At 41.4% G+C, this 11,435-nt stretch overlaps 1 protein-coding gene across 1 annotated transcript; it reads right to left on the bottom strand.

Moving 5' to 3' along the window:
- Positions 1–925: 925 nt before the first annotated feature.
- Positions 926–1,870, bottom strand: LOC120470538 (olfactory receptor 6N1-like). The gene has a single exon (XM_039660096.2). The coding sequence runs from the start codon at positions 1,868–1,870 to the stop codon at positions 956–958; it is 915 nt and encodes a 304-aa protein (XP_039516030.2). The 3' UTR covers positions 926–955.
- Positions 1,871–11,435: the final 9,565 nt, after the last annotated feature.

The raw sequence follows: 11,435 nt of genomic DNA, 5'->3' as shown, positions 1-11,435 counted from the left end.
GTCGCGGTCTGATCTCAAGGGTGCTTTATAGTTTCCTGGTCAATGACATCACCTGACGTCCTACTCTCTCATTGGACTGATTGTACAGACGCTTCACGATGCAATCACGCAGAGCGTTCCCATCGCATTTGACAACGCAGCTCGAAGTTCCCTTGAAAGGGAACAGTGATGTCATCGTCCAGCTCAGTTCAGTTGATATACAATGGTGTCAATGCAGGAAGATTAATAATATTGTTAAATATTTGCTGTCCCCAAGCAAGCCAGAGGTGACAGATATAATAAAAATAATCAATAACCAGCTAAATCTAAGCCTGCTTTCCGGAGTTAGGCTTACTCTGGCTTAGTCTTTGTAAGCTGGTTAGAACAAATAGTGTTATTATTCTATAGTATGGAAACACTTTTTTTTCTATTGACAATGGATAATGTTTTTTTTTTTAACACAAGTTTTATTTATTTGATATAAAGTATGTAGACAACTATTGTTTGTACCTCTCAAAACTGATTTATAAAAATAATAAATAAGCCAGATTGAGTCTGATAGTATAATACATTACATGCAGGACAAAATATTGAAATTATATACCAGTTTAAAAAAAAGACAAATATGTTTTGTAAATAGATAATACAATTATAAAACACTAATAGCATTTTAAAAAGTATTTACAGTATCTCATATTCTACATATAAATTTATTAATCTGAGAATACAATATATATTGACACCTTTATTCTTTCAGCTAAGAAAGTTATGCTCTGATTGTGTTTCTGACACCCTTATACAATTTTTCACAAACATTTAATAATTGAGGAGGTAATCTAAAGAAAATCTGGATAGAATTCAGAGAAGTGGAAATGATCACATTTAGCAATGAAAACTGAAAGGCGAGTGACCGCTTGATTGAACAATTATCTAAAAAAATGTCTAACTTGTTTTAGAACAAAAAAAAAAAGGCAGTCTATTTTGAGGCTTTTACACGTCGGATTTGTTTGCGGATATCAGGAAAGTTTAGACCATAAACAATAGGGTTTACAAAGGGTGGTATTACAATAAAATCAAGTGAAAGGACAACAGTCAGCGCTATTGGAAGTTCTCCATTCATAAATCGACTCAAAGTCAGCTCACAAAAAATAGCAATAGAGTAATTTAAAAGGATCACCATGTGTGGAATACATGTTTTATATGCTTTGCTCCTGAACTCTTGTGTGTTCCTTTGACAAATTATAATAATTCTGACATATGTATACAAAATAAAACAAACAGGGAAAAAAAATGTTGTGATTGTTACAATTAGGCCATAAATATTAATAATACTATAGTTCGTACATGAGAGTTTTACAATTTCATAGTTGTGGCAGTACACCTTTAGCAATTTGTTACCACAGATTGTCAACCTTGCAGTTAAAAGAGCAGCAATTCCAACAAAGGTAATTGGATAAAGCCATGCTATAACTATTAGAAAAGTTAGAAACCGTTTGGTAATTATGTTGTTGTAATGCAAAGGTTTACTGATTGCAACAAACCTATCAAATGCCATTAGCATCAACATTGTAAGCTCAGAAGCTGCATATGAGTAAATGACAAAACTTTGTATGAGACATGCTTCAAAGGAGATTTTGTGTGTATCATAGAGCAGGTCTGTCAATAACCTTGGGAAAAAGCCAGCTGTACCATATAGAGAATTAATGGACAAACATGACATCAAAATGTACATGGGCTGGTGCAATGTCTTGTCCAGAAATATTACAAGAATAATAAGAACATTTAAAAATATGACAGCACAGTAAAAAATAAACCCCAAAGTGAAGAAAGCATATTTTATGCTCCCAAGATTTTCAAACAACATTAAGTACAAATATGTTCCATTTTCCATTTTCCTTACACAAGGAAAACTTTAATTGACCTGAGGAAGAGAGCAAACAAAATTTGTATGTTTTTAGACCATAAATAAATACACAAACAAACATTCAGCTTAGAATGTTTAGCCACAGCGTCTTATACTGTGTAATGTGAAATTAACTGTAAGTAATGTTATACAATTAAATGTACTTAATAATATAATAGTAATTCAATTAAATGAATGCACAGTAATAATTCAACACAGTCTAAGAAAATGTTTTTTTTTTGTTTAGTTTTTTTTCCACATTATAAAAGTTATTAGAAATACCTTTAAATACTCCCTTGAAATGACCACCCTTGCATCTTCATTTAAAATTGCAGGTAATGAACTCTATCTGTGTTCTGATTTAGTTTGACTGTAAAGTCACCAGTGCATAGTGTTTTTATACTATCTAACACGTCTCAGGAGGCCTGATGGCCTCTGAAGTTTGATTTCACTGGAAACAAATAAAATAGAGCATACAAATTTAGCACAATTCTGCCTCTAGTTCTTTCTAAACTTTCCACTGCAAATAATAATTATTAACTCTTTCCTCACCAGCATTTTTTTTTATCATTTTCACAAAGCTTTCATGGCCCCCAGAATATTTTGTTTAATGAATATCTGAACATGCAATATGTCAAGTTCAATATCGACAACGTTTTGCGTTGGGTGGGGGGCCAACTTCACGCAGGTTAAGAACCTCGCCTTGAAACCGTGACAACATCTTTTCGTCCTCAGGGACTGTTTGTCTGTTTGATAGTATCAACAATTAAGCATGCAGAGACGCGGAGAAACACTTCTCGCGAGTGTGCCGACTTGTGTCTAGATATTTGACACCGGAGGATTCACACGATCTGTGCGTCTTCTGCCTGAGAGAAGTGCACGCGCTGGAAACTCTCGAGGGAGTTTTTTGCGCAAATTGTGAGAGTTTTCCTTTCAGAACTCTCTGCTCTCGTCTGTCCCACTTCTCGAGGGAAGTGGGCACGGCATCTGAACCCCGCGGTTCCGGTTCCTGCTCGGGCTGAGGCTCAGTGGCAGTTGAGCTCGTGGATCTTTCAGATGGAGCTGGCAGATTATCGGTAGAGGGGCGTTAAACTCGTGGATGATCTACCAGCTGACGAGGGTGAGTTACAGATTAATGTTGAACATCTCGCTTTCTCTCTCTGGTGAATCTGTAAATGTTCTCTTTGGGCAGGGCAGGAGTTGGCTGTAATATATACAGTATATATATATATATATATAGAAAAGGATGTCAGTTTGGTTGAGACCGGACCATCTCAGCCCTCCTGCCCAGTGTACGCTGAGCTGGCTGACATTATGGGGCGCGCCACAGACAGATTGCAGTTGCAGTGGAGGCGCGTCTGGGAGGAACCCGCTCATGGTATTTTGGATGGCTGGTTCCTCCCCACCCGTAAGCCACCAGCCCGAATGAGTCTTCCATTCCTTTCCGATCTCCACGCTGGGATCGAGAGGGTATGGAAGAACCCGTTCTCCTCACGTCTCTATCTGCATCAGCGGGCTAGTTTCGCTGCTGTGCAGGGAGCCGTGGAGCACGGATATGTGTCGATGCCACCAGTGGACGAGACGTTGGCTAACTATCTCGCCTCTGGTTGGTTCTCTTCACTAAGAGCTCTGACCCTGTCATCCAAGCTGCTCCAGACATCTTCACGCTTGAATGACAGAGCATACACGGCAGCAGGTCAGGCAGGTGTGGTTCTGCACACCCTTGTCGTCCTCAGGCCTACCAGACCGATCTGCTGCGGGACTCCAGGCCTCACCAGGCCTTCCTGGTTATGAGCTCCCACATACTGTGGTCACCAGGATATGAGCTCTCACATTCTGTGGTCGCCAGGTTACAGGCCTCACCAGGCCTTCCTGGTTATTTGCTCCCACACATTGTGGTCGCCAGGTTACAGGCCTCACCAGGCCTTCCTGGTTATGAGCTCCCACACATTGTGGTAGCCAGGTTACAGGCCTCACCAGGCCTTCCTGGTTATGAGCTCCCACACATTGTGGTTGCTAGGTTACGGGCCTCAAAGGGGCCTTCCTGGTTATGAGTTCCCACATACTGTGGTAGTCAGGTTACAGGCCTCACCAGGCCTTCCTCGTTACGAGCTCCCACACATTGTGGTCACTAGGTTACAGGCCTCAAAGGGGCCTTCCTGGTTATGAGTTCCCACATACTGTGGTAGTCAGTTTGAAGGCCTCACCCAGCCTTCCTGAATGAGGGCACCCACATGCTGTGGTAGGCAGACTACAGCCTCACCACCTTTCCTGAGCATTTTGCTCCCACTCTGTGGTCACCAGGCTTCAGACTTCATTTGCCTTCCTGATTGTGATTTGTCACATGTCAGGTTGCAGGCTTTACCAGCCCTTCCTGAATGTAAGCTCCCCACGCATTGGGACGATCGGGTGTTAGGCCTTGTCAGGCCCTCCTGTTTATGGGTTCCCACATGTTGTGGCTGCCAGGTTACAGGCCTCAAGTTCGGCCTTCCTGAATTCAGAGTGAAGTACACGAACCCTTACTTCACCTATTATTGTGGTAAATCACATGACAAGATGTCTTGTGTACTTTCTAAAATCCATTTCTTATGGTAAGGGTCACGCGTGGTATGCTTCAGTCCCTTCTTATGTGGCTCAGACCCCGGTCTTCCCTTGGGTCCCACTTTAAGAGGCGTCCTGTCACTTAAGTGACAGGGATGCCCTACTCTGGCTAACTTCTGGAAGAAGTAGCTTCCACTGGGTGGAGTAAGCTCCCACAGGTTGTGGTCACCAGGCTGGGTCTCACTGACCTTCCTGAGTATGAGCTCCCACCCGATATGGTCGCCAGGTTACAGGCCTTACCAGGCCTTTCTGGTCATGAGCTCCTATACACTGTGGTCGCCAGTTTACAGGCTTCAACAGGCCTTCCTGGTTATGAGCTCCCACATATTGTGGTTGCTGGGTTACAGGCCTCACCAGGCCTTCCTGAATTCAGAGTGAAGTACACAAACCTATACTTCACCTATTATTGTGGTAAGTCACAAGATGTCTTGTGCACTTTTTAAAATCCATTTCTTATGGTGAGGGTCATGCGCGGTATGCTTCGGTCCCTTCTTATGTGGCTCAGACTCCGGTCTTTCCTCCGGTCCCACTTTAAGAGTTCTTAAGAGCTAACTTCTGGAAGTAGCTCCCACTTGTTGTGATTTTTCAGGTACACCAGGCTGGGTCTCACTGACCTTCCTGAGTATGAGCTCCCACCCGATGTGGTCGCCAGGTTACAGGCCTTACCAGGCCTCCCTGGTCATGAGCTCCCACACACTGTGGTCACCAGGTTACAGGCCTCACTAGGTCTTCCTGGTTATGAGCTCCCACATACTGTGGTTGCCAGGTTACGAGCTCCCACATACTGTGGTCGCCAGGTTACAGGCCTTACCAGGCATTCCTGGTCATGAGCTCCCACACACTGTGGTCGTTAGGTTTCAGGCCGCACAATGTACGGCCTTCCTGATATGAGCCCTCATGTTTCGGAGCTCTCCACAGAGGGGGTCATCAGGTCTTAGGTCTCATTGACCTTCCTGATTTTGATCCCTCTCTTACTTCCTCAGTGCTCAAAAGTGAGCACTGGGTAGAAACTCGTGGATTGAGTGTATGATTCCCATTGTTTTGAGGTTGAGTCACACTCTCTGGAGGATCCCGTCTCTGTGATCCGAAACTCGATGGTTTCTGCCAGCTTTGTGGGCCTTCAGTTTTTGGATGCCTTTCCTAGGCAATTTCCAGAGGCTCTGTCTTGGATGGACAGGCTATGGCCAGACTGTGTGTCTTAGTACAGATCACCAGGCCATCCTGGGGGCATTTCAGGAGGAGTGTTCTCCTGAATAGTGACTGGCTGGGGGTCCCTTTGGCCCCCTAGCCACACTCCCTAGAAGGGACCCCTTCTATTTGGAAGTTGTGGTCCTAAAGCCTTTGAGCTGGCCCAGATTTACCCACGTTATTACGTTCTGGTTTTTCTTGGTTCTTTAGCTTGGGCTATGACCGGTAGGGAGTGCTGTCACTGACAGCCCGATGTGATGTAGGGTGAGTGGTTTCAGTGTTCCTTGGAATTACTGGTTCTGACAGTTGTCACTGCCTTTTCGGCATGCACTCCCCTCAGCATGGCGGAGTGGGTATTTCGTTCCCCATTGCGTCATTCGACGTATTGTTGAGTTCACGAAAGGGAACGTCTCAGGTTATGACTGTAACCTATGTTCCCTGAGAACAGGGAACGAGACAATATGTTACAGTCGTAACCTGAGAAGTTTTGTGCAAACCTGGATCTAGTGGGCCTAGGGTGGAGGCCTGATAGTGGTAGCCTGTTAACCTAAAGGTTTTGTTTGTTTTTGTTTGTTTGGCAATCATTATACCACCGTTTTCGGCCTATGGGCATGTGCAATATCTCTTGTGGGTAAAGTGCCTATTTCTGCAGTGTTCACTATTGTGAGGTGTGAAACGCTGTGTTAGTGTGTGTATGGCGGATTTGGTGTGAAATGTCTCTTGCAGTGTTGGAGTGTGCATGTGGACAGTATCTATTTACACGACTTTATTCACTGTAGCCTATGTATTATGAGACTTTATACACTGTGACTTTATTGTAGAATTCTGTCCACTGTTACCTATGGGGAACATTTGCTTGCTCTGGTTGCCAACCAGTATATTGTTGTGTCTAGTGTTTAATAAAGTTATATGTTTCAGTACATCAGTCCCATTTCTGTTCCTTCATTGAACGTAACCTGCCTAGATAGCTTGAGGGGGACTGCTGTTTTTTTTTTTCTAGCTTAGTCTTAGCCTGACTACGTCAGACTTCCTACGTCCGCTAATTTCATTTCGCTCCTGTAGTCTGTCTGAGATAGCAGCCTATCTTTCAGTTTTCCACCGGTCTGAAAACCGCTGGCCAATCAACAAACAGAAGGCGGGCTGAGAGCTATGACGTAGGAGCTAAGCGCCGAGTTTTACATTGCAGGTTAGAGAAATCGAAAACCAAAACGATCACAGAAATGGGAAACAAGACACAGGATGCAATTCGCTCTGTTATGGAGAACATTACAGGGTTTTTCAAACTGAAGCAAAAGTCATTTACAGCCATGTTCACTCCGGTATTTCACTCGCATCATCAAGTGTTTACAGCTAGGACCGGCGCGTGCACTTCTGCTGCTGTAGGCGAAAAACAATTTTGCTGCCCCTCTATTTGCAACGTATACCAGCAACAACAAACAAAGACCAACATGCCATATATCGTGTAAAAAACTAGTCTAAAGTCAGTGACGCTTTGCACGTTGTTAATAATGCTATTTTAAGGGCGCATGCTTGGCCATTATGTAGCTTGTGCACAACGTGCATACACTTTGATTCTCTCATCAACACAGATGCAGCCGTTTTTATTTATGCAAATCATACATTACAACAAGAAATCATATAGTAGGGTAGGAAGGGGGGGGGGGGGGGTTCACCTGCACCCGAAAGATATATTTTTTAACCTAGTTTTTTGTAATCCTTAAGGTGTCTAGAGATGTTCCCCATGCAAATTTTTGTCCCATATGTGATTTTTTGTATCATCTTTTGTGTCCCTGCTTGATTTTTGGCGGTGGAAAATGAAAACTTTAAATCTACATAGAATCTGAACAATACATCCTAAAGACACAATCTACCCCATTTTCTCTTCGCATGAGAAATTGATAGATATGAGGATTGTCTTGATTAGATGATGTATAGTGCATAAAAACTCAAATAAACACCAAAAAATGTAAAAAAAAAAAAAAAAAATGGTGACATTGGATCACTGGAACTCCTGCCCTTAGGACCCTATTGATATATGTTTTCTAACTTTTGTACTTTTATAGTCTTTAGGATGTCTAAGAAGCAAATTTTGATGCCCAGCGAATATGCCCAGCATCACTACCACTATAATGCAGCACCAACTCCGATGGACAGGACATGTCATCCGCATGCCCAACAACCGTCTCCCAAAGCAGATCCTGTACTCCCAGCTAAAGGAAGGACAAAGAGCCCCTGGTGGGCCGAAGAAACGCTTTAAGGACAATATTAAGACCAATCTGAAAAAGTTTAACATCATGTCTGGCGACTGGGAGAATCTAGAATTTAACAGGTCCTATTGGAGAAAGGCAGTGCTCGAAAGTGCAGCACACCACGAAACAGAACTTCGCCGTGCCGCAGATGCAAAGCTGAAGCACCGCAAAGACAAACAGAGAAAGGCTAAACTACAACACAACACCTCAACCTTTCAATGCCAACACTGCAGCAGAATCTGTGGATCAAGGATCGGCCTCTACAGCCACCTGAGGATCTACAAATAAGGTGACCCAACGGAGAGGACAGTCATACTCGTTTCGAGTGACTGCCGAAGAAGAAGAAGGAGTTAGTAAGATTGCGGTTTTCTTTTGTTGGTTTGTTTATTTTATGATTTTGTCTCTATTAAATAAAGCTCATTTCACTCCGGCCATGAGTCCTCGGATCCATTCCCCACTACCCACCGTGACAGTCTGTAACGAGTGATTTCCATGTTAAGTCATTGTAAAGACGAGTTGGCGCAGGTCTGGAGGTCCTGTAGCGAGAGACGCGTTTAACGAAGTGCGATTTCACCTCATTCGCGCGTCCAGTTCGACTAGATTGAGGTCTCCTTTCTGAACTGTTGCTCAAGCACGTTCTTTCATCACGACTGCTGCAGCTGCTACGCGAATATGACGTATCACAAAACTACAGCGTGTCCTGAGAGTCACATACCTTTAAACCTTAAAGAAGGACATTAAGTTCATTAAGATCTCGTTTACAGCAGCCTGTGACTGCCAATAATAGTTTTCATAGATATATATTTTTTACATCTGAATACAATTATGAAAGACCTGTTTGAGTTTTTTTATGTTTATTGTTTATGTTAAAACAGCACCTGCTTTTATTTAATTTTTGATTTTGTGAAAAAATATGAAAGAACTATGCGTTATAAGTCAGATTGCACTTAAGCTACTTTATGATTTGCTGTATGTCTGAATAAAATAAATAAAAGTTAATTATCTATTCCATATTGTATTGCATAACATCATATTTTTCTCCATTGCATCGTATAGTTCATTGAATCGCATCGCGTTGAATCGAATCGAAAACGGATCGCACCACATCGTAAGAGTAGTGAATCGTATTGCATCGTATCGGTAGCTGCTTATATGTATCTTTAATGTATCGTATCGCTAGCTATGCATCGAGATGCCTATCGCATCGGCCTCAGCTATGGAGATGCACATCCCTATTGTGTATAAATAGCCCTCATGTTACCATTGTCATTTGTCTAGCATTGTTCATGAAACCCATTGTTTGTGAGTTTGTTTAAGTTTAGTTCATCCTTCAAGTCAAGTCGTCATATCATGTTTGGCTCTGCCAAGTCTTTTGTTTAATTCATGTTTTGTTAATAAACTGCACATGTTATTGTCATGTTTATGTTAATAAACTGCACAAAAGCTGGATCTTAAAGCTGGCCTCTAGTGGACTTGTGTGATATCTGTCTGTGAGAACAGGAAAATAATACAAAAAAAGTTGTTGGCTATACAGCAGCTCTAGAAGAAAATAATGTCACTGTCCAGCTTAAGTTCAGTCTTAATATAGTTAATTTATTTATACAGCAGCTCTGGAGAAAACAGTGATACCATCGTCCAGCTTAGTTCAGTTAACATACAATGGTGTCAATGCAGGGAGATTAATAATATTGTTAAATATTTGGTGTCCCCAAACAAGCTAGAGGTGACAGATATAATAAAGATTATCAATAACCAGCAAAATCTAAGCCTGCTTTCCGGTTTTTCTGGCTTAGTCTTTGCAAGCTGGTTAGAACAGAATAGTGTTGTTATTATATAGTGTGGAAACACTTTTTTTTCTATTGACAATGGATATAACTGTTTTTTTTTTTTTTTTGTGAACAATTTTTTATTTTTTTTTTTTATTTTGTATTTGCTTTCATATTAACAAACATATACATATTCACCGCCAACATACATATGCACCAGAAACACAACATAAATACCTTCATTCTCTCACTCACACATCTCAACTTTACCCACACACCACAACACTCCTACACACACAAGAATATGCATAAAATTGAACAATTTTTAACCTTATCTAATCCCCCTCTACCCTCCCTACTGAGTGATCTACCGCACCCCCCCCCCCCATCCCCACCCCCACCCCCAGCAAGAAATTTAGTAGTTTTAAGAGCTTCTGACCAAGACCTTATGGTCTGCCCTTTAGCACCATGAGAACGTGCTGCAGAAAGCTCCAACGCAAGAATGTCTAACAGGAAGTTCCACCAGTGATGCAACGAAAGAGTATGTGGTGGTTTCCACCTTGTTGCCAGCATTTTCTTTGCAGCAGTTAAGCCAGAAAGCCAAATTCTTTTTTCATGTCTAGACATTGGAACCTGAGAGTTATCATTTAACAAGCATAAAATAGGACAGCAAGGAATCTCCTTATTAAGAATTTCAGATAAAAACTTAGTGACTTGTGACCAAAAGGACTGTACTTCAGAGCATTCCCAAAACATATGAAGAAAAGTACCTATACTGCCCTGTGAGCACAGTTGACACAGTGGAGATGGCTCTAGCTTGATCAAATATCTAATTCTAGGTGTTAAGTAGGTTCTGTATATAAATCGTAAATGAATAGATCTATGATTGGGATTTTTAGAAGCTTGGTTAATGTTATTCCAAATGGTTTCCCAAGATATTGTAGGGGAAATAAGGCTGTAATCGTTTTGCCAAGTTGTTTGAATTGTAATTGGTTTATATAAACTTTGCATTATTTGGCAATAGATTGTAGATACGGTTCCTTTGGTATTCACATTATACATTTGTTTTGTAAAGTCATGTCTAGGAAGATTAGAATCCCATGGAACTCCATATGCCTTTAAGGCAGAGCGAAGCTGCAAATATAAAAAAAACGAGAATCCAGGTAAATTATAACTTCCCTTCAAATCTTGAAATGTGCGGAGACCATTGGTATTGAATAACTGTCCTAGTAAATAAATCCCATTATTCATCCACATTGGATAAGCCACTGTTCGACCACCCAGCAACAAATTATAGTTATAAAATATTGGAGTATGATAATGCCACTTTTTTTTAAAATGAGTATTATTAGTTGCAAGTTTCCAAGTTAGTAAAAGATTAAAAATAATAGGCCCAAAGCGCATTTTGGCTTGTTTTAATGGAACTTCTGCATAAATTAGATCTTGTAATCTATGCGGATGAGCTAATTTGTCTTCCAGAGGGCGCCAACAAACAGGTTTTGTGGGGTCTAACCAGAGTTTTATGGTACGCAATACAAAACACCAATGGTAAACTTTGAAATTTGGAACTCCCCAACCTCCCACTGATTTCTCTCTCTGAAGAGTTGTAAGTTTAATCTTTGGTCTTTTGTTATTCCAAATAAACGTAGTGATTAAACTATGTAAGGTATCCCAATACTCAATATGTGGACTTAAAGGCAACATAGAGCTAAGAAAATTTACTTGCGGTAACACTATCATTTTTACAAC

The sequence above is a fragment of the Pimephales promelas genome, chromosome 16, assembly GCF_988280905.1.
Source record: "Pimephales promelas chromosome 16, fPimPro1.hap1.1, whole genome shotgun sequence".
In the NCBI taxonomy this organism is placed as follows: domain Eukaryota; kingdom Metazoa; phylum Chordata; class Actinopteri; order Cypriniformes; family Leuciscidae; genus Pimephales; species Pimephales promelas.
This window is presented reverse-complemented; position numbering and strand designations above follow the sequence as displayed.